The 22,993-nt window shown below is 37.3% G+C and overlaps 1 protein-coding gene across 10 annotated transcripts in view; it reads right to left on the bottom strand.

Annotated features, from left to right (window-relative positions):
- The window catches only part of carmil3 (capping protein regulator and myosin 1 linker 3), a 265,948-nt gene that overhangs the window by 46,648 nt on the left and 196,307 nt on the right, over positions 1-22,993 (bottom strand). For all 10 annotated transcript variants that reach the window (XM_061935936.1, XM_061935943.1, XM_061935994.1 and 7 more), the window contains 2 exons: positions 4,795-4,863; positions 383-476 (listed from right to left, as the gene is read on the bottom strand). In XM_061935936.1, coding sequence (XP_061791920.1) covers positions 383-476; positions 4,795-4,863 — 163 coding nt within the window. The remainder of the gene's footprint in view (positions 1-382; positions 477-4,794; positions 4,864-22,993) is intronic.

Below are 22,993 nucleotides of genomic sequence, written 5' to 3'. Positions count from 1 at the left end.
GTACGGTTATTTAGAGGTTTTATCACTGCAATAGAGGACCTCCCGTTACCTCCGTCGTAAGAAGACTTTTATTTACAAGTTAGAATGCATAAATAACAATAAACCGGTTCTCTTGTCTCCCATAACGATTGTGAAGGATAGACAAAAAAGTGCAGTATTCCTTTCCAATAACAAAATGACCCATTTTACTGTTGCTTCTTTTAGATTGCCGTAAAAACTAAACAATATGAGATATTTTCCATCACGTTGATAACGCACAATAAAAGACACTCGTGGAAAAAAATCATTAGCAAACAAGAAGTTGATCTTAATCACAAATACAAATTGAAGTCGTTAATCAGACTCCAGAGGCATTGAAGCGGTTTTTAACGGTTTGTCTCACCTTGGTCAGAGCTTGGTCCGTCCTCTCGGGGGCACTGCGGTACGCCTGGGTGACGTCGCTGAGGGGGAGGGGCATGTACTGCAGAGTAAAGTTGCTAACGAGTAGAAGAGAGCAAAGAGAGTTTCCAATCATTTCTACAACTCTTGTTTTTTTTGGGATTTGGGGGCTTGTCCGGGATTCTAATGTACAATCTGTGTTCTCTGCAATACCAAAATAAGGGCCTATTTTCAGCCATCTTGACTGAAAGCCTCTTTTTGGCAAGGTTGGCTCAAAAAATTGGACACCACTGGTTCCCTTGTTATCAATTCAACATACAATTCTGTTTTATCATTATGTTTTTGTATAAAGCTAGTACGTTATCCGTATAAATCTCAAGGTCGTGTCCTGAGAACAGATCCTCTCAAAATGTATTATGTCTGTTATTTTTTTGTGATGTAGTGATTGGAGCACATACTTGTTGGTCACAAAAAACATTCATGAAGTTTGCTTCTTTTATGAATTTATTATGGCTCTAATGTGTTGGGTCAAAAGTATACATACAGCAATGTTAATATTTGCTTACATGTCCCTTGGCAAGTTTACCTGCAATAAGGCGCTTTTGGTAGCCATCCACAAGCTTCTGCTTGAATTTTTGACCACTCCTCTTGACAAAATTGGTGCAGTTCAGCTAAATGTGTTGGTTTTCCTGACACTGACTTGTTTCTTCAGCATTGTCCACACGTTTAAGTCAGGACTTTGGGAAGGCCATTCTAAAACCTTCATTCTAGCCTATTCCTTGACCACTTTTGATGTGTGTTTGGGGTCATTGTCCTGTTGGAACACCCAACTGCGCCCAAGACCCAACCTCCGGGCTGATGATTTTAGCTTGTCCTGAAGAATTTGGAGGTAATCCTCCTTTTTCATTGTCCCATTTACTCTCTGTAAAGCACCAGTTCCATTGGCAGCAAAACAGGCCCAGAGCATAATACTACCACCACCATGCTTGACGGGAGGGATGGTGTTCCTGGGATTATAGGCCTCACGTTTTCTCCTCCAAACATATTGCTGGGTATTGTGGCCAAACAGCTCCATTTTTGTTTCATCTGACCACAGAACAACAAGAACAAGAACAAAAAGAACAAAAAGAACAAGAACAAGAAGAACAAGAAGAACAAGAACAAAAAGAACAAGAACAAAAACAAGAAGAACAAGAACAGGAACAGGAAGAACAAGAACAAGAAGAACAAGAACAAGAACCAGAAGAACAAGAACAAGCACAAGAACAAGAACAAGAAGAACAAGAAGAACAAGTAGAACAAGAACAAGCACAAGAAGAACAAGAACAAGAAGAACAAGAAGAAAAAGTACAAGAACAAGAAAAACAAGAACAAGAAGAAAAAGAAAAAGAACAAGAAGAACAAGAACAGGAACAGGAAGAACAAGAATAAGAAGAACAAGAACAAGAACAAAATAACAAGGACAGGAAGAACAAGAACAAGAAAAACAAGAACAAGAAGAACAAGAATAAGAAGAACAAGAAAAACAAGAACAAGAACAAGAAGAACAAGAAGAACAAGAACAAGAAGAACAAGAAGAAAAAGAACAAGAACAGGAAGAACAAGAAGAACAAGAAGAAAAGAACAAGGACAGGAAGAAGAAGAACAAGAAGAACAAGAACAAGAAAAATAAGAACAAGAAGAACAAGAACAAGAAAAACAAGAACAAGAAGAAGAACAAAAAGAACAAGAACAAGAAGAACAAGAACAAGAAGAACAAGAACAAGAACAAGAACAAGAAAAAAAGAAAGAGAACAAGAACATGAAGAATAAGAACAGGAACAGGAAGAACAAGAACAAGAAGAACAAGAAGAACAAGAACAAGGACAGGAAGAACAAGAAGAACAAGAACAAGAAAAACAAGAACAAGAAGAACAAGAACAAGCACAAGAACAAGAAGAACAAGAACAACAACACAAGAACAAGAAGAACAAGAACAAAAAGAACAAGAACAAGCACAAGAACAAGAAGAACAAGAACAAGAAGAACACGACCAAGAAGAACAAGAAGAACAAAAACAAGAAGAACAAGAAGAAGAAGAACAAGAACAAGAAGAACAAGCACAAGAACAAGAAGAACAAGAACAAGAAGAAAAAGAAAAAGAACAAGAAGAACAAGAACAGGAAGAACAAGAAGAACAAGAAGAAAAGAACAAGGACAGGAAGAAGAACAACAAGAAGAACAAGAACAAGAAAAATAAGAACAAGAAGAACAAGAAAAACAAGAACAAGAAGAAGAACAAAAAGAACAAGAACAAGAAGAACAAGAACAAGCACAAGAACAAGAAGAACAAGAACAAGAACAAGAAAAAAAAGAAAGAGAACAAGAACATGAAGAACAAGAAAAACAAGAACAAGAACAAGAAGAACAAGAACAAGGACAGGAAGAACAAGAAGAACAAGAACAAGAACAAGAAGAACAAGAACAAGCACAAGAACAAGAAGAACAAGAACAACAACACAAGAACAAGAAGAACAAGAACAAAAAGAACAAGAACAAGCACAAGAACAAGAAGAACAAGAACAAGAAGAACACGACCAAGAAGAACAAAAACAAGAAGAACAAGAACAAGAAGAAGAAGAAGAAGAACAAGAACAAGCACAAGAACAAGAAGAACAAGAACAAGAAGACTTTCCTCCAGAAAGTCTTATCTTTGTCCATGTGATCATCAGCCTTAAGGTGTGGCTTCTGGAGCAAGGGCTTCAGAAGCTTCCTTCTCAGTCCATGGCGATGCAAAACACGCTTGACTGTGGACACTGACACCTGTGTTCCAGCAGCTTCCAATTCATCGCAGACCTGCTTTTAGGTGGTTCTCGGTTGACTCTTGATCATCCTGACCAATTTTCTCTCAACATCAGGTGATAGGTTGCGTTTTCTTCCTGATTGTGGCAGTGACAAAACTGTGCCATGCACTTTATACTTACAAGTTGTCTGCACAGTTGCTCTTGGGACCTTAAAGTTGCTTTGAAATGGCTCCAAGTGACTTTCCTGACTTGCTCAAGTCAATAATTCGTTTTTTCAGATCTGTGCCGAGTTCCTTTGACTTTCCCATTGTCGCGTTTGTAACCGAGGAGTAGAAATGATTGGAAACTCAAGCCGGCCATGACATTATGTTCTTTACAAGTGTATGTACACTTTTGACCACGACTGCATACTATGAGATGGAACTGACTCAATAAATATTCTATTCTACTCATATGTTAATAATAGCCTAACATTTGCACACTATGGACCTAGGGATGCACCGAAAATTTGTCCGCCGAAACGTGAGTGACAGAGCTCTTCAAAAACGATGCAAAAGTAGCAACCAGGTCGCATTTCTGTTTCGACTGTAGTCCCTTTAGAAAATACTAGATTCCCATCGGATTCGGACTTTCTCACTTAAAACCCAAAGACGTACTACTTGGGGTAGTCGAAGGATGCGGTAAACATTATTTACAATACGCAGTTTGAGGTGAGCCACCTTCAGGGACTATTTTACACTTCCAGTCAATTTGTCCGTAGGAGCTACTTCTACAGACTTTTCTGAGCTTCGGAGAGAAAACCAGAGGGCAAGCGACTTTCTGGGAGTTTTAGAGCATCTCTGTCAGAATAATTGTATCCAAGTTATCACAAAACTTTGTGTTTCAATGAGTTCCCGGCGAGCAGACAAAAGCCGTCTTTGATCTTACCAATCAAAAGGCTTGTAAAACTCCACTGTGTAGGATGGGAAGCGACATGAAGGTTTCGGTTTCTTTGATGTATTGTAAAACACAATTTTTTTTTGTCTTGAGCCGAGATCTACAAAGCGGAGAGGAAGCACCTTTTCTTTGAACTGTTTTGTAACCAAAGGTGACGGCTGTTTACGACCCCCTTCCTTTAGAAACAGCTGTTGCCTTGTAATCAGGGAAAGTCCAAATCAAAGAGGAGGCGTGCGACCTTTCGTCAAAACGTGGTGGAAGACTGTACAAGAGTACAGCCCAGACGTTTCTCCTCAATGATTGAATTCTATCTCTGTTTAATTCCTTGCTTCTTGTCTGTTTAATAGATGTCATCAGTGTTTGAACCTGACAATCTCGCTACGAGGAACACTTAATTGGGCTAAACATGAACTACAAATCTAATTATCCTAAAGACTTGCTTTGATGTGCAAAAGCACTGACTTTGACTGATAGCCACAAATGTAGCCACACATACTCGCGCGCGCAGACATTTAACAAATCAAAATAAACACCACCCCGAGAGGGACGGGCGGTGGGAAAACGGAGGGATGAAAGAGTCACATCACAGGACTGATGCAACGTTGTGAAAGGGTAAATAAACACGGTGTGACTCATCCACCTTATGTGTGCGGTCTGGATCACAAATATGTTTGTGTTGTGCGTTTGTTTGTCTTACTGCTCCAACGCTCTCGCCACATCCTGCAAGCCCGTCGCCGTGGTGTTGTTGCGATCCCACGTGACGCTCCTGGGAGGGATCCGATGGTTGGGAAAAAACGGGAGGAGATGGGCACAGGAATGGGGAAGAGAGAAGCAGAGTGTCACAGGAAAAAGTTGCGTGGTCAGTGGGCACCGCATGATTCGATTTGATTGAGAGTTTTTTTTAATAACATTGGGTGCCAGTTCTATGATTAAACACCTCGGTCTACTTAGACGCATCCTCGCTCACCCATGCGGACTGGACACTGGCCGAGAGTTTGTGGGCGGCCGAGAGTGGAGTCGGCTCTCTTGGTTGCTTTGTTGGTTCTGCTCCTGTCTCTGGCCATGCTCCGCCCACCCCTTTGATGTTTCCCGGGTCTTACCGATGGCCTCCTACTGGTCGGATGTGCCCTGAACACCTCCCTAGGGAGGCGTCCGGGTGGCATCCGGACCACTTCATCTGGCTCCTCTCCATGTGGAGGAGCAGCGGCTTTACTTTGAGCTCCTCACGGATGACAGAGCTTCTCACCCTATCTCTAAGGGAGAGACACCCGCCACCCGACGGAGGAAACTCATTTCGGCCGTGATCGGTCATAACCATAGGTGAGGTTAGGAACGTAGATCCATCCATCCATCTTCTTCCGCTTATCCGAGGTCGGGTCGCGGGGGCAGCAGCTTAAGCAGGTAAGCCCAGACTTCCCTCTCCCCAGCCACTTCGTCCAGCTCCTCCCGGGGGATCCCGAGGCGTTCCCAGGTCAGCCGGGAGAGATAGTCTTCCCAGCGTGTCCTGGGTCTTCCCCGTGGCCTCCTACCGGTCGGACGTGCCCGAAACACCTTCCTAGAGAGGCGTTCGGGTGGCATCCTGACCAGATGCCCGAACCACCTCATCTGGCTCCTCTCGATGTGGAGGAGCAGCGGCTTTACTTTGAGCTCCCCCCGAATGACAGAGCTTCTCACCCTATCTCTAAGGGAGAGCCCCGCCACTCGGCGGAGGAAACTCATTTCGGCCGCTTGTACCCGTGATCTTGTCCTTTCGGTCATGACCCAAAGCTCATGACCATAGGTGAGGATGGGAACGTAGATCGACCGGTAAATCGAGAGCTTTGCCTTCCGGCTCAGCTCCTTCTTCACCACAACGGATCGATACAGCGTCCGCATTACTGAAGATGCCGCACCGATCCGCCTGTCGATCTCACAATCCACTCTTCCCCCACTCGTGAACAAGACTCCGAGGTACTTGAACTCCTCCACTTGGGGCAAGATCTCCTCCCCAACCCGGAGATGGCACTCCACCCTTTTCCGGGAGAGAACCATGGACTCGGACTTGGAGGTGCTGATTCCCATCCCAGTCGCTTCACACTCGGCTGCGAACCGATCCAGCGAGAGCTGAAGATCTTAGCCAGAGGAAGCCATCAGGACCACATCATCTGCAAAGAGCAGAGACCTAATCCTGCAGCCACCAAACCAGATCCCCTCAACGCCCTGACTGCGCCTAGAAATTCTGTCCATAAAGGTTATGAACAGAATCGGAACGTAGATCGACTGGTAAATTGAGAGCTTTGCCTTCCGACTTAGCTCCTTCTTCACCACAACGGATCGAGAAAGTTTCCGCATTACTGAAGACGCCGTGTTGATCTCACGATCCACTCTTCCCTCACTCGTGAACAAGACTCCGAAGTACTTGAACTCCTCCACTTGGGGAAAGATCTCTTCCCTAACCCGGAGATGGCATTCCACCCTTTGCCGGGCGAGAACCATGAACTCTGACTCGGACGTGCTGATTGCGAACCGATCCAGTGAAAGCTGAAGATCCCGACCAGATGAAGCCATCAGGATCGCATCATCTGCAAAAAGCAGAGACCTAATCCTGCAGCCAACAAACCGGATCCCCTCAACACCCTGACTGTGCCTAGAAATTATGTCCATAAAAGTTATGAACAGAATCGATGACAAAGTGGAGTCTAACCCTCACTGGAAACGGGTCCTACTAACTGCCGGCAATGCGGACCAAGCTCTGACACTGACCATACAGGGAGCGGACCGCCTCAATTAGATAGTCTGATACCCCATAATCTCTGGGCACTGAAAGAAAACTGGTTTTGCTTAACAAAATTCTACCCAAACATTTAGTAAAGTCAAAAACTACTACGGTAATGAGAGAAGTATCCAACACTTCTCTTTTGTAAAGTAAATCTGTACAGCAGATATAGATCATCTACATCAGGGGTGTCAAAGTCAAGGCCCGGAATTAGTGATCTATGGCTTCCGGGATGATCTTTGATTAGTATCAGAAGCGGCTCCAAGTTGAAACACATTTAAGCAAGATGTGTTTTAATGACATGCAAAAGTGACCGGAGACCTGTCAGTCACGGTGGATGCTATCTGCAACTTTATGGATTATTATATTACCTCAATGTTCCACTTTTTGAAGTGGATTAGTATCGGCCTGTGGATTAACGGATCCCTTGGAGGACGGTTGATAAAACGCGGTTGCGAGTAAAGTGCGTTCACTTCGAACTAACACAGCGTGCGTGACTTTGAGGAACTTTTGAGGAGGAAATATTGTTTGTTCCACACTTTTTGTGTGGTGTTGCTTCCTTATTTGTCATTATTCCAAGCTGATTTCAATGTGTAGCAGCGGCAGCTGGCCTAAATGTGACAGTGTGTCATAATTCAGTGTTGGCGCTAGAAATTTCAGGCACCCCATCAAGGGTGGGGCGGTATAGCTCGGTTGGTAGAGTGGCCGTGCCAGCAACTTGAGGGTTCCAGGTTCAATCCCCGCTTCCGCCATCGTAGTCAGTGCCGTTGTGTCCTTGGGCAAGACACTTTACCCACCTGCTCCCAGTGCCACCCACACTGCTTTAAATGTAACTTAGATATTGGGTTTCACTATGTAAAGCGCTTTGAGTCACGAGAGAAAAGCGCTATATAAATATAATTCACTTCACTTCACATCAAGTCATAAAAATGGGGTCCCCACAGTACATTTTTGGGGTCCAACTTTTTTGTAAGCGTTTTGAATACAAATGATAAATGTGTGCATTATCCTGTTATACCTCACATTCTATATTGTGTTTTGGAAAAAGGTTGTCATAAACGTTAATTCATTCATAAGAAGAATAACAAGAACAAGAAGAACAAGAAAAAGAAGAAGAAGAAGAAGAAGAATAACAAGAAGAAGAAGAAGAACAAGAAGAACAAGAAGAAAAAGAAGAAGAAGATGAACAAGAAGAAGAACAAGAAGAAGAACAAGAACAAGAACAAGAAGAAGAACAAGAAGAAGAAGAACAAGACCAAGAACAAGAAGAATTTTTGGGGTCCAATTTTTTTGTAAGCGTTTTGAATACAAATGATAAATGTGTGCAATATCCTGTTATACCTCACATTCTATATTGTGTTTTGGAAAAAGGTTGTCATAAACGTTAATTATTTCATAAGAAGAAGAACAAGAACAAGAAGAAGAAGAACAAGAAGAAGAAGAACAAGATGAAGAACAAGAAGAAGAAAAAGAAGAAGAAGAAGAAATGAACAAGAAGAAGAAGAACATGAAGAAGAAGAAGAAGAACAAGAACAAGAACAAGAAGAAGAACAAGAAAAAGAAGAAGAAGAAGAACAAGACCAAGAACAAGAAGAATGTTTGGGGTCTAATTTTTTTTGTAAGCTTTTTGAATACAAATTATAAATGTGTGCATTATCCTGTTATACCTCACATTCTATATTGTGTTTTGGAAAAAAGTTGTCGTACACGTTAATTCATTAAAAAAAATAATACGAAAGAAAACACATTTTTATGTAAATGTATTATTTAAGTTGTGGAGGGGGGCGTGGCCTGCGGGCCTGCCGCGGAACGGGGTGTGCCAGGACCGGCCTCGAAGACAAGAAGAAGACCAAGAAGAAGACCAAAAAGAAGAACAAGACAAAGAGAGACAAGATGAAGAAGAAGAAGAAGAAGAACAAGAACAAGAACAAGAAGATGAAGAACAAGAACAAGAACAAGAAGATGAAGATGAACAAGAAGAAGAAGAAGAACACGAAGACGAAGAAGAAGAAGAAAAAGAAGAAGAAGAAGAACAAGACCAAGAACAAGAAGAATTTTTGGGGTCCAATTTTTTTGTAAGCGTTTTCAATACAAATTATAAATGTGTGCATTATCCTGTTATACCTCACATTCTATATTGTGTTTTGGAAAAAGGTTGTCATAAACGTTACTTAATTCATTAAAAAAAATAATACGAAAGAAAACACACTTTTATGTAAATGTATTATTTAAGTTGTGGAGGGGGGCGTGGCTTGCGGGCCTGCCGCGGAACGGGGTGTGCCAGGACCGGCCTTGAAGACAAGAAGAAGACCAAGAAGAAGACCAAGAAAAAGACCAAGAAGAAGACCAAGAAGAAGAACAAGACGAAGAACAAGACAAAGAGAGACAAGATGAAGAAGAAGAAGAAGAAGACAAAGAACAAGAACAAGAAGAATAAGAAGAAGAACAAGAAGAATAACAAGAAGAAGAAGAACAAAAAAAAGAAGAAAAACAAGAAGAAGTAAAACAAGAAGAACAAGAAGAAGAACAAGAAGAAAAAGAGGAACAAAAACAAGAGCACGAAGAATTTTTGGGGTCCAACTTTTTGTAAGCGTTTTGAATACAAATGATAAATGTATGCATTATCCTGTTATACCTCACATTCTATATTGTGTTTTGGAAAAAGGTTGTCATAAACGTTACTTATTCATAAAAAAAATAATACAAAAGATAACACATTTTTATATAAATTTTATTATTTAAGTTGTGAAGGGGGGCGTGGTGCGCGGGCCTGCCGCGGAACGGGGTGTGCCAGGACCGGCCTCGAAGACAAGAAGAAGACCAAGAAGAAGACCAAAAAGAAGACCAAGAAGAAGAACAAGACAAAGAGAGACAAAATGAAGAAGAAGAACAAGAACAAGACAAAGAGAGACAAAATGAAGAAGAAAAAGAAGAACAAGACGAAGAACAAGAAGAAGAAGAACAAGAAGAAGAAGAAGAACAAGAACAAGAAGAAAATAAGAAGAACAAGTAGAAGAAGAACAAGTAGAAGAAGACCAAGAAGAAGAACAATAAGAACAAGAAGAAGAAGAACAAGAACAAGAAGAATTTTTGGGGTCCAATTTTTTTGTAAGCGTTTTGAATACAAATGATAAATGTATGCATTATCCTGTTATACCTCACATTCTATATTGTGTTTTGGAAAAAGGTTGTCATAAACGTTACTTAATTCATTAAAAAAATAATACGAAAGAAAACACATTTTTATGTCAATTTAATTATTTAGGTTGTGGAGGGGGGTGCCAGGACCGGCCTCGAAGACAAGAAGAAGACCAAGATGAAGATCAAAAAGAAGAACAAGAAGAAGAACAAGACAAAGAGAGACAAGATGAAGAAGAAGAAGAAGAAGACAAAGAACAAGAAGAAGAACAAGAATGAGAACAAGAACAAGAACAAGAAGAAGAAGAAGAAGAAAAAGAAGAAGAACAAGACAAAAAGAGACAAGATGAAGAAGTAGAAGAAGAAGAAGAAGACGAAGAACAAGAAGAAGAAGAAGAACAACAAGAAGAAGAAGAACAAGAAGAAGAAGAACAAGAAAAAGAATAAGAACAAGTAGAAGAAGAACAAGAACAAGAAGAATTTTTCGGGTAATTTTTTTGTAAGCGTTTGAATACAAATGATACATTTGTGCATTATCCTGTTATACCTCACATTCTATATTGTGTTTTGGAAAAAGGTTGTCATAAACGTTAATTATTTCATAAGAAGAAGAACAAGAACAAGAACAAGAAGAACAAGAAGAAGAAGAACAAGATGAAGAACAAGAAGAAGAAGAAGAAATGAACAAGAAGAAGAAGAACATGAAGAAGAAGAAGAAGAAGAAGAAGAACAAGAACAAGAAGAAGAACAAGAAAAAGAAGAAGAAGAAGAAGAACAAGACCAAGAACAAGAAGAATGTTTGGGGTCTAATTTTTTTTGTAAGCTTTTTGAATACAAATTATAAATGTGTGCATTATCCTGTTATACCTCACATTCTATATTGTGTTTTGGAAAAAAGTTGTCATACACGTTAATTCATTAAAAAAAATAATACGAAAGAAAACACATTTTTATGTAAATGTATTATTTAAGTTGTGGAGGGGGGCGTGGCCTGCGGGCCTGCCGCGGAACGGGGTGTGCCAGGACCGGCCTCGAAGACAAGAAGAAGACCAAGAAGAAGACCAAAAAGAAGAACAAGACAAAGAGAGACAAGATGAAGAAGAAGAAGAAGAAGAACAAGAACAAGAACAAGAACAAGAAGATGAAGAACAAGAACAAGAACAAGAAGATGAAGATGAACAACAAGAAGAAGAAGAACACGAAGAAGAAGAAGAAAAAGAAGAAGAAGAAGAACAAGACCAAGAACAAGAAGAAGAAGAAGAACAAGAACAAGAAAAATAAGAACAAGAAGAACAAGAACAAGAAAAACAAGAACAAGAAGAAGAACAAAAAGAACAAGAACAAGAAGAACAAGAACAAGAAGAACAAGAACAAGAACAAGAAAAAAAGAAAGAGAACAAGAACATGAAGAATAAGAACAGGAACAGGAAGAACAAGAACAAGAAGAACAAGAACAAGAAGAACAAGCACAAGGACAGGAAGAACAAGAAGAACAAGAACAAGAAGAACAAGAACAAGAAGAACAAGAACAAGCACAAGAACAAGAAGAACAAGAACAACAACACAAGAACAAGAAGAACAAGAACAAGAACAAGAAGAACAAGAACAAGGACAGGAAGAACAAGAAGAACAAGAACAAGAACAAGAAGAACAAGAACAAGCACAAGAACAAGAAGAACAAGAACAAGAAGAACACGACCAAGAAGAACAAAAACAAGAAGAACAAGAAGAAGAAGAAGAAGAACAAGAAGAACAAGCACAAGAACAAGAAGAACAAGAACAAGAAGAAAAAGAAAAAGAACAAGAAGAACAAGAACAGGAAGAACAAGAAGAACAAGAAGAAAAGAACAAGGACAGGAAGAAGAACAACAAGAAGAACAAGAACAAGAAAAATAAGAACAAGAAGAACAAGAACAAGAAAAACAAGAACAAGAAGAAGAACAAAAAGAACAAGAACAAGAAGAACAAGAACAAGCACAAGAACAAGAAGAACAAGAACAAGAACAAGAAAAAAAAGAAAGAGAACAAGAACAAGGACAGGAAGAACAAGAAGAACAAGAACAAGAACAAGAAGAACAAGAACAAGCACAAGAACAAGAAGAACAAGAACAACAACACAAGAACAAGAAGAACAAGAACAAAAAGAACAAGAACAAGCACAAGAACAAGAAGAACAAGAACAAGAAGAACACGACCAAGAAGAACAAGAAGAACAAAAACAAGAAGAACAAGAAGAAGAAGAAGAACAAGAACAAGCACAAGAACAAGAAGAACAAGAACAAGAAGACTTTCCTCCAGAAAGTCTTATCTTTGTCCATGTGATCATCAGCCTTAAGAAGAAGAAGTAAAACAAGAAGAACAAGAAGAAGAACAAGAAGAAAAAGAGGAACAAAAACAAGAGCAAGAAGAATTTTTGGGGTCCAACTTTTTGTAAGCGTTTTGAATACAAATGATAAATGTATGCATTATCCTGTTATACCTCACATTCTATATTGTGTTTTGGAAAAAGGTTGTCATAAACGTTACTTATTCATAAAAAAAATAATACAAAAGATAACACATTTTTATATAAATTTTATTATTTAAGTTGTGAAGGGGGGCGTGGTGCGCGGGCCTGCCGCGGAACGGGGTGTGCCAGGACCGGCCTCGAAGACAAGAAGAAGACCAAGAAGAAGACCAAAAAGAAGACCAAGAAGAAGAACAAGACAAAGAGAGACAAAATGAAGAAGAAGAACAAGAACAAGACAAAGAGAGACAAAATGAAGAAGAAAAAGAAGAACAAGACGAAGAACAAGAAGAAGAAGAACAAGAACAAGAAGAAGAACAAGAACAAGAAGAAAATAAGAAGAACAAGTAGAAGAAGAACAAGTAGAAGAAGACCAAGAAGAAGAACAATAAGAACAAGAAGAAGAAGAACAAGAACAAGAAGAATTTTTGGGGTCCAATTTTTTTGTAAGCGTTTTGAATACAAATGATAAATGTATGCATTATCCTGTTATACCTCACATTCTATATTGTGTTTTGGAAAAAGGTTGTCATAAACGTTACTTAATTCATTAAAAAAATAATACGAAAGAAAACACATTTTTATGTCAATTTAATTATTTAGGTTGTGGAGGGGGGTGCCAGGACCGGCCTCGAAGACAAGAAGAAGACCAAGATGAAGATCAAAAAGAAGAACAAGAAGAAGAACAAGACAAAGAGAGACAAGATGAAGAAGAAGAAGAAGAAGACAAAGAACAAGAAGAAGAACAAGAATGAGAACAAGAACAAGAAGAAGAAGAAAAAGAAGAAGAACAAGACAAAAAGAGACAAGATGAAGAAGTAGAAGAAGAAGAAGAAGACGAAGAACAAGAAGAAGAAGAAGAACAACAAGAAGAAGAAGAACAAGAAGAAGAAGAACAAGAAGAAGAAGAACAAGAAAAAGAATAAGAACAAGAAGAAGAAGAACAAGAACAAGAAGAATTTTTCGGGTAATTTTTTTGTAAGCGTTTGAATACAAATGATAAATTTGTGCATTATCCTGTTATACCTCACATTCTATATTGTGTTTTGGAAAAAGGTTGTCATAAACGTTAATTATTTCATAAGAAGAAGAACAAGAACAAGAACAAGAAGAACAAGATGAAGAACAAGAAGAAGAAGAAGAAGAAGAAGAAGAAGAAATGAACAAGAAGAAGAAGAACATGAAGAAGAAGAAGAAGAACAAGAACAAGAACAAGAAGAAGAACAAGAAAAAGAAGAAGAAGAAGAAGAACAAGACCAAGAACAAGAAGAATGTTTGGGGTCTAATTTTTTTTGTAAGATTTTTGAATACAAATTATAAATGTGTGCATTATCCTGTTATACCTCACATTCTATATTGTGTTTTGGAAAAAAGTTGTCATACACGTTACTTAATTCATTAAAAAAAATAATACGAAAGAAAACACATTTTTATGTAAATGTATTATTTAAGTTGTGAAGGGGGGCGTGGTGCGCGGGCCTGCCGCGGAACGGGGTGTGCCAGGACCGGCCTCGAAGACAAGAAGAAGACCAAGAAGAAGACCAAAAAGAAGACCAAGAAGAAGAACAAGACAAAGAGAGACAAAATGAAGAAGAAGAACAAGAACAAGACAAAGAGAGACAAAATGAAGAAGAAAAAGAAGAACAAGAAGAAAAAGAGGAACAAAAACAAGAGCACGAAGAATTTTTGGGGTCCAACTTTTTGTAAGCGTTTTGAATACAAATGATAAATGTATGCATTATCCTGTTATACCTCACATTCTATATTGTGTTTTGGAAAAAGGTTGTCATAAACGTTACTTATTCATAAAAAAAATAATACAAAAGATAACACATTTTTATATAAATTTTATTATTTAAGTTGTGAAGGGGGGCGTGGTGCGCGGGCCTGCCGCGGAACGGGGTGTGCCAGGACCGGCCTCGAAGACAAGAAGAAGACCAAGAAGAAGACCAAAAAGAAGACCAAGAAGAAGAACAAGACAAAGAGAGACAAAATGAAGAAGAAGAACAAGAACAAGACAAAGAGAGACAAAATGAAGAAGAAAAAGAAGAACAAGACGAAGAACAAGAAGAAGAAGAACAAGAAGAAGAAGAAGAACAAGAACAAGAAGAAAATAAGAAGAACAAGTAGAAGAAGAACAAGTAGAAGAAGACCAAGAAGAAGAACAATAAGAACAAGAAGAAGAAGAACAAGAACAAGAAGAATTTTTGGGGTCCAATTTTTTTGTAAGCGTTTTGAATACAAATGATAAATGTATGCATTATCCTGTTATACCTCACATTCTATATTGTGTTTTGGAAAAAGGTTGTCATAAACGTTACTTAATTCATTAAAAAAATAATACGAAAGAAAACACATTTTTATGTCAATTTAATTATTTAGGTTGTGGAGGGGGGTGCCAGGACCGGCCTCGAAGACAAGAAGAAGACCAAGATGAAGATCAAAAAGAAGAACAAGAAGAAGAACAAGACAAAGAGAGACAAGATGAAGAAGAAGAAGAAGAAGACAAAGAACAAGAAGAAGAACAAGAATGAGAACAAGAACAAGAACAAGAAGAAGAAGAAGAAGAAAAAGAAGAAGAACAAGACAAAAAGAGACAAGATGAAGAAGTAGAAGAAGAAGAAGAAGACGAAGAACAAGAAGAAGAAGAAGAACAACAAGAAGAAGAAGAACAAGAAGAAGAAGAACAAGAAAAAGAATAAGAACAAGTAGAAGAAGAACAAGAACAAGAAGAATTTTTCGGGTAATTTTTTTGTAAGCGTTTGAATACAAATGATACATTTGTGCATTATCCTGTTATACCTCACATTCTATATTGTGTTTTGGAAAAAGGTTGTCATAAACGTTAATTATTTCATAAGAAGAAGAACAAGAACAAGAACAAGAAGAACAAGAAGAAGAAGAACAAGATGAAGAACAAGAAGAAGAAGAAGAAATGAACAAGAAGAAGAAGAACATGAAGAAGAAGAAGAAGAAGAAGAAGAACAAGAACAAGAAGAAGAACAAGAAAAAGAAGAAGAAGAAGAAGAACAAGACCAAGAACAAGAAGAATGTTTGGGGTCTAATTTTTTTTGTAAGCTTTTTGAATACAAATTATAAATGTGTGCATTATCCTGTTATACCTCACATTCTATATTGTGTTTTGGAAAAAAGTTGTCATACACGTTAATTCATTAAAAAAAATAATACGAAAGAAAACACATTTTTATGTAAATGTATTATTTAAGTTGTGGAGGGGGGCGTGGCCTGCGGGCCTGCCGCGGAACGGGGTGTGCCAGGACCGGCCTCGAAGACAAGAAGAAGACCAAGAAGAAGACCAAAAAGAAGAACAAGACAAAGAGAGACAAGATGAAGAAGAAGAAGAAGAAGAACAAGAACAAGAACAAGAACAAGAAGATGAAGAACAAGAACAAGAACAAGAAGATGAAGATGAACAACAAGAAGAAGAAGAACACGAAGAAGAAGAAGAAAAAGAAGAAGAAGAAGAACAAGACCAAGAACAAGAAGAAGAAGAAGAACAAGAACAAGAAAAATAAGAACAAGAAGAACAAGAACAAGAAAAACAAGAACAAGAAGAAGAACAAAAAGAACAAGAACAAGAAGAACAAGAACAAGAAGAACAAGAACAAGAACAAGAAAAAAAGAAAGAGAACAAGAACATGAAGAATAAGAACAGGAACAGGAAGAACAAGAACAAGAAGAACAAGAACAAGAAGAACAAGCACAAGGACAGGAAGAACAAGAAGAACAAGAACAAGAAGAACAAGAACAAGAAGAACAAGAACAAGCACAAGAACAAGAAGAACAAGAACAACAACACAAGAACAAGAAGAACAAGAACAAGAACAAGAAGAACAAGAACAAGGACAGGAAGAACAAGAAGAACAAGAACAAGAACAAGAAGAACAAGAACAAGCACAAGAACAAGAAGAACAAGAACAAGAAGAACACGACCAAGAAGAACAAAAACAAGAAGAACAAGAAGAAGAAGAAGAAGAACAAGAAGAACAAGCACAAGAACAAGAAGAACAAGAACAAGAAGAAAAAGAAAAAGAACAAGAAGAACAAGAACAGGAAGAACAAGAAGAACAAGAAGAAAAGAACAAGGACAGGAAGAAGAACAACAAGAAGAACAAGAACAAGAAAAATAAGAACAAGAAGAACAAGAACAAGAAAAACAAGAACAAGAAGAAGAACAAAAAGAACAAGAACAAGAAGAACAAGAACAAGCACAAGAACAAGAAGAACAAGAACAAGAACAAGAAAAAAAAGAAAGAGAACAAGAACAAGGACAGGAAGAACAAGAAGAACAAGAACAAGAACAAGAAGAACAAGAACAAGCACAAGAACAAGAAGAACAAGAACAACAACACAAGAACAAGAAGAACAAGAACAAAAAGAACAAGAACAAGCACAAGAACAAGAAGAACAAGAACAAGAAGAACACGACCAAGAAGAACAAGAAGAACAAAAACAAGAAGAACAAGAAGAAGAAGAAGAACAAGAACAAGCACAAGAACAAGAAGAACAAGAACAAGAAGACTTTCCTCCAGAAAGTCTTATCTTTGTCCATGTGATCATCAGCCTTAAGAAGAAGAAGTAAAACAAGAAGAACAAGAAGAAGAACAAGAAGAAAAAGAGGAACAAAAACAAGAGCAAGAAGAATTTTTGGGGTCCAACTTTTTGTAAGCGTTTTGAATACAAATGATAAATGTATGCATTATCCTGTTATACCTCACATTCTATATTGTGTTTTGGAAAAAGGTTGTCATAAACGTTACTTATTCATAAAAAAAATAATACAAAAGATAACACATTTTTATATAAATTTTATTATTTAAGTTGTGAAGGGGGGCGTGGTGCGCGGGCCTGCCGCGGAACGGGGTGTGCCAGGACCGGCCTCGAAGACAAGAAGAAGACCAAGAAGAAGACCAAAAAGAAGACCAAGAAGAAGAACAAGACAAAGAGAGACAAAATGAAGAAGAAGAACAAGAACAAGACAAAGAGAGACAAAATGAAGAAGAAAAAGAAGAACAAGACGAAGAACAAGAAGAAGAAGAACAAGAACAAGAAGAAGAACAAGAACAAGAAGAAAATAAGAAGAACAAGTAGAAGAAGAACAAGTAGAAGAAGACCAAGAAGAAGAACAATAAGAACAAGAAGAAGAAGAACAAGAACAAGAAGAATTTTTGGGGTCCAATTTTTTTGTAAGCGTTTTGAATACAAATGATAAATGTATGCATTATCCTGTTATACCTCACATTCTATATTGTGTTTTGGAAAAAGGTTGTCATAAACGTTACTTAATTCATTAAAAAAATAATACGAAAGAAAACACATTTTTATGTCAATTTAATTATTTAGGTTGTGGAGGGGGGTGCCAGGACCGGCCTCGAAGACAAGAAGAAGACCAAGATGAAGATCAAAAAGAAGAACAAGAAGAAGAACAAGACAAAGAGAGACAAGATGAAGAAGAAGAAGAAGAAGACAAAGAACAAGAAGAAGAACAAGAATGAGAACAAGAACAAGAAGAAGAAGAAAAAGAAGAAGAACAAGACAAAAAGAGACAAGATGAAGAAGTAGAAGAAGAAGAAGAAGACGAAGAACAAGAAGAAGAAGAAGAACAACAAGAAGAAGAAGAACAAGAAGAAGAAGAACAAGAAGAAGAAGAACAAGAAAAAGAATAAGAACAAGAAGAAGAAGAACAAGAACAAGAAGAATTTTTCGGGTAATTTTTTTGTAAGCGTTTGAATACAAATGATAAATTTGTGCATTATCCTGTTATACCTCACATTCTATATTGTGTTTTGGAAAAAGGTTGTCATAAACGTTAATTATTTCATAAGAAGAAGAACAAGAACAAGAACAAGAAGAACAAGATGAAGAACAAGAAGAAGAAGAAGAAGAAGAAGAAGAAGAAATGAACAAGAAGAAGAAGAACATGAAGAAGAAGAAGAAGAACAAGAACAAGAACAAGAAGAAGAACAAGAAAAAGAAGAAGAAGAAGAAGAACAAGACCAAGAACAAGAAGAATGTTTGGGGTCTAATTTTTTTTGTAAGATTTTTGAATACAAATTATAAATGTGTGCATTATCCTGTTATACCTCACATTCTATATTGTGTTTTGGAAAAAAGTTGTCATACACGTTACTTAATTCATTAAAAAAAATAATACGAAAGAAAACACATTTTTATGTAAATGTATTATTTAAGTTGTGAAGGGGGGCGTGGTGCGCGGGCCTGCCGCGGAACGGGGTGTGCCAGGACCGGCCTCGAAGACAAGAAGAAGACCAAGAAGAAGACCAAAAAGAAGACCAAGAAGAAGAACAAGACAAAGAGAGACAAAATGAAGAAGAAGAACAAGAACAAGACAAAGAGAGACAAAATGAAGAAGAAAAAGAAGAACAAGAAGAAAAAGAGGAACAAAAACAAGAGCACGAAGAATTTTTGGGGTCCAACTTTTTGTAAGCGTTTTGAATACAAATGATAAATGTATGCATTATCCTGTTATACCTCACATTCTATATTGTGTTTTGGAAAAAGGTTGTCATAAACGTTACTTATTCATAAAAAAAATAATACAAAAGATAACACATTTTTATATAAATTTTATTATTTAAGTTGTGAAGGGGGGCGTGGTGCGCGGGCCTGCCGCGGAACGGGGTGTGCCAGGACCGGCCTCGAAGACAAGAAGAAGACCAAGAAGAAGACCAAAAAGAAGACCAAGAAGAAGAACAAGACAAAGAGAGACAAAATGAAGAAGAAGAACAAGAACAAGACAAAGAGAGACAAAATGAAGAAGAAAAAGAAGAACAAGACGAAGAACAAGAAGAAGAAGAACAAGAAGAAGAAGAAGAACAAGAACAAGAAGAAAATAAGAAGAACAAGTAGAAGAAGAACAAGTAGAAGAAGACCAAGAAGAAGAACAATAAGAACAAGAAGAAGAAGAACAAGAACAAGAAGAATTTTTGGGGTCCAATTTTTTTGTAAGCGTTTTGAATACAAATGATAAATGTATGCATTATCCTGTTATACCTCACATTCTATATTGTGTTTTGGAAAAAGGTTGTCATAAACGTTACTTAATTCATTAAAAAAATAATACGAAAGAAAACACATTTTTATGTCAATTTAATTATTTAGGTTGTGGAGGGGGGTGCCAGGACCGGCCTCGAAGACAAGAAGAAGACCAAGATGAAGATCAAAAAGAAGAACAAGAAGAAGAACAAGACAAAGAGAGACAAGATGAAGAAGAAGAAGAAGAAGACAAAGAACAAGAAGAAGAACAAGAATGAGAACAAGAACAAGAACAAGAAGAAGAAGAAGAAGAAAAAGAAGAAGAACAAGACAAAAAGAGACAAGATGAAGAAGTAGAAGAAGAAGAAGAAGACGAAGAACAAGAAGAAGAAGAAGAACAACAAGAAGAAGAAGAACAAGAAGAAGAAGAACAAGAAAAAGAATAAGAACAAGTAGAAGAAGAACAAGAACAAGAAGAATTTTTCGGGTAATTTTTTTGTAAGCGTTTGAATACAAATGATACATTTGTGCATTATCCTGTTATACCTCACATTCTATATTGTGTTTTGGAAAAAGGTTGTCATAAACGTTAATTATTTCATAAGAAGAAGAACAAGAACAAGAACAAGAAGAACAAGAAGAAGAAGAACAAGATGAAGAACAAGAAGAAGAAGAAGAAATGAACAAGAAGAAGAAGAACATGAAGAAGAAGAAGAAGAAGAAGAAGAACAAGAACAAGAAGAAGAACAAGAAAAAGAAGAAGAAGAAGAAGAACAAGACCAAGAACAAGAAGAATGTTTGGGGTCTAATTTTTTTTGTAAGCTTTTTGAATACAAATTATAAATGTGTGCATTATCCTGTTATACCTCACATTCTATATTGTGTTTTGGAAAAAAGTTGTCATACACGTTAATTCATTAAAAAAAATAATACGAAAGAAAACACATTTTTATGTAAATGTATTATTTAAGTTGTGGAGGGGGGCGTGGCCTGCGGGCCTGCCGCGGAACGGGGTGTGCCAGGACCGGCCTCGAAGACAAGAAGAAGACCAAGAAGAAGACCAAAAAGAAGAACAAGACAAAGAGAGACAAGATGAAGAAGAAGAAGAAGAAGAACAAGAACAAGAACAAGAACAAGAAGATGAAGAACAAGAACAAGAACAAGAAGATGAAGATGAACAACAAGAAGAAGAAGAACACGAAGAAGAAGAAGAAAAAGAAGAAGAAGAAGAACAAGACCAAGAACAAGAAGAAGAAGAAGAACAAGAACAAGAAAAATAAGAACAAGAAGAACAAGAACAAGAAAAACAAGAACAAGAAGAAGAACAAAAAGAACAAGAACAAGAAGAACAAGAACAAGAAGAACAAGAACAAGAACAAGAAAAAAAGAAAGAGAACAAGAACATGAAGAATAAGAACAGGAACAGGAAGAACAAGAACAAGAAGAACAAGAACAAGAAGAACAAGCACAAGGACAGGAAGAACAAGAAGAACAAGAACAAGAAGAACAAGAACAAGAAGAACAAGAACAAGCACAAGAACAAGAAGAACAAGAACAACAACACAAGAACAAGAAGAACAAGAACAAGAACAAGAAGAACAAGAACAAGGACAGGAAGAACAAGAAGAACAAGAACAAGAACAAGAAGAACAAGAACAAGCACAAGAACAAGAAGAACAAGAACAAGAAGAACACGACCAAGAAGAACAAAAACAAGAAGAACAAGAAGAAGAAGAAGAAGAACAAGAAGAACAAGCACAAGAACAAGAAGAACAAGAACAAGAAGAAAAAGAAAAAGAACAAGAAGAACAAGAACAGGAAGAACAAGAAGAACAAGAAGAAAAGAACAAGGACAGGAAGAAGAACAACAAGAAGAACAAGAACAAGAAAAATAAGAACAAGAAGAACAAGAACAAGAAAAACAAGAACAAGAAGAAGAACAAAAAGAACAAGAACAAGAAGAACAAGAACAAGCACAAGAACAAGAAGAACAAGAACAAGAACAAGAAAAAAAAGAAAGAGAACAAGAACAAGGACAGGAAGAACAAGAAGAACAAGAACAAGAACAAGAAGAACAAGAACAAGCACAAGAACAAGAAGAACAAGAACAACAACACAAGAACAAGAAGAACAAGAACAAAAAGAACAAGAACAAGCACAAGAACAAGAAGAACAAGAACAAGAAGAACACGACCAAGAAGAACAAGAAGAACAAAAACAAGAAGAACAAGAAGAAGAAGAAGAACAAGAACAAGCACAAGAACAAGAAGAACAAGAACAAGAAGACTTTCCTCCAGAAAGTCTTATCTTTGTCCATGTGATCATCAGCCTTAAGAAGAAGAAGTAAAACAAGAAGAACAAGAAGAAGAACAAGAAGAAAAAGAGGAACAAAAACAAGAGCAAGAAGAATTTTTGGGGTCCAACTTTTTGTAAGCGTTTTGAATACAAATGATAAATGTATGCATTATCCTGTTATACCTCACATTCTATATTGTGTTTTGGAAAAAGGTTGTCATAAACGTTACTTATTCATAAAAAAAATAATACAAAAGATAACACATTTTTATATAAATTTTATTATTTAAGTTGTGAAGGGGGGCGTGGTGCGCGGGCCTGCCGCGGAACGGGGTGTGCCAGGACCGGCCTCGAAGACAAGAAGAAGACCAAGAAGAAGACCAAAAAGAAGACCAAGAAGAAGAACAAGACAAAGAGAGACAAAATGAAGAAGAAGAACAAGAACAAGACAAAGAGAGACAAAATGAAGAAGAAAAAGAAGAACAAGACGAAGAACAAGAAGAAGAAGAACAAGAACAAGAAGAAGAACAAGAACAAGAAGAAAATAAGAAGAACAAGTAGAAGAAGAACAAGTAGAAGAAGACCAAGAAGAAGAACAATAAGAACAAGAAGAAGAAGAACAAGAACAAGAAGAATTTTTGGGGTCCAATTTTTTTGTAAGCGTTTTGAATACAAATGATAAATGTATGCATTATCCTGTTATACCTCACATTCTATATTGTGTTTTGGAAAAAGGTTGTCATAAACGTTACTTAATTCATTAAAAAAATAATACGAAAGAAAACACATTTTTATGTCAATTTAATTATTTAGGTTGTGGAGGGGGGTGCCAGGACCGGCCTCGAAGACAAGAAGAAGACCAAGATGAAGATCAAAAAGAAGAACAAGAAGAAGAACAAGACAAAGAGAGACAAGATGAAGAAGAAGAAGAAGAAGACAAAGAACAAGAAGAAGAACAAGAATGAGAACAAGAACAAGAAGAAGAAGAAAAAGAAGAAGAACAAGACAAAAAGAGACAAGATGAAGAAGTAGAAGAAGAAGAAGAAGACGAAGAACAAGAAGAAGAAGAAGAACAACAAGAAGAAGAAGAACAAGAAGAAGAAGAACAAGAAGAAGAAGAACAAGAAAAAGAATAAGAACAAGAAGAAGAAGAACAAGAACAAGAAGAATTTTTCGGGTAATTTT

The sequence above is a fragment of the Nerophis lumbriciformis genome, linkage group LG03 (assembly GCF_033978685.3).
Source record: "Nerophis lumbriciformis linkage group LG03, RoL_Nlum_v2.1, whole genome shotgun sequence".
NCBI classification, from domain to species: domain Eukaryota; kingdom Metazoa; phylum Chordata; class Actinopteri; order Syngnathiformes; family Syngnathidae; genus Nerophis; species Nerophis lumbriciformis.
Note: the sequence above shows the minus strand (reverse complement) of the source record. Positions and strands in the feature narration are given on the sequence as shown.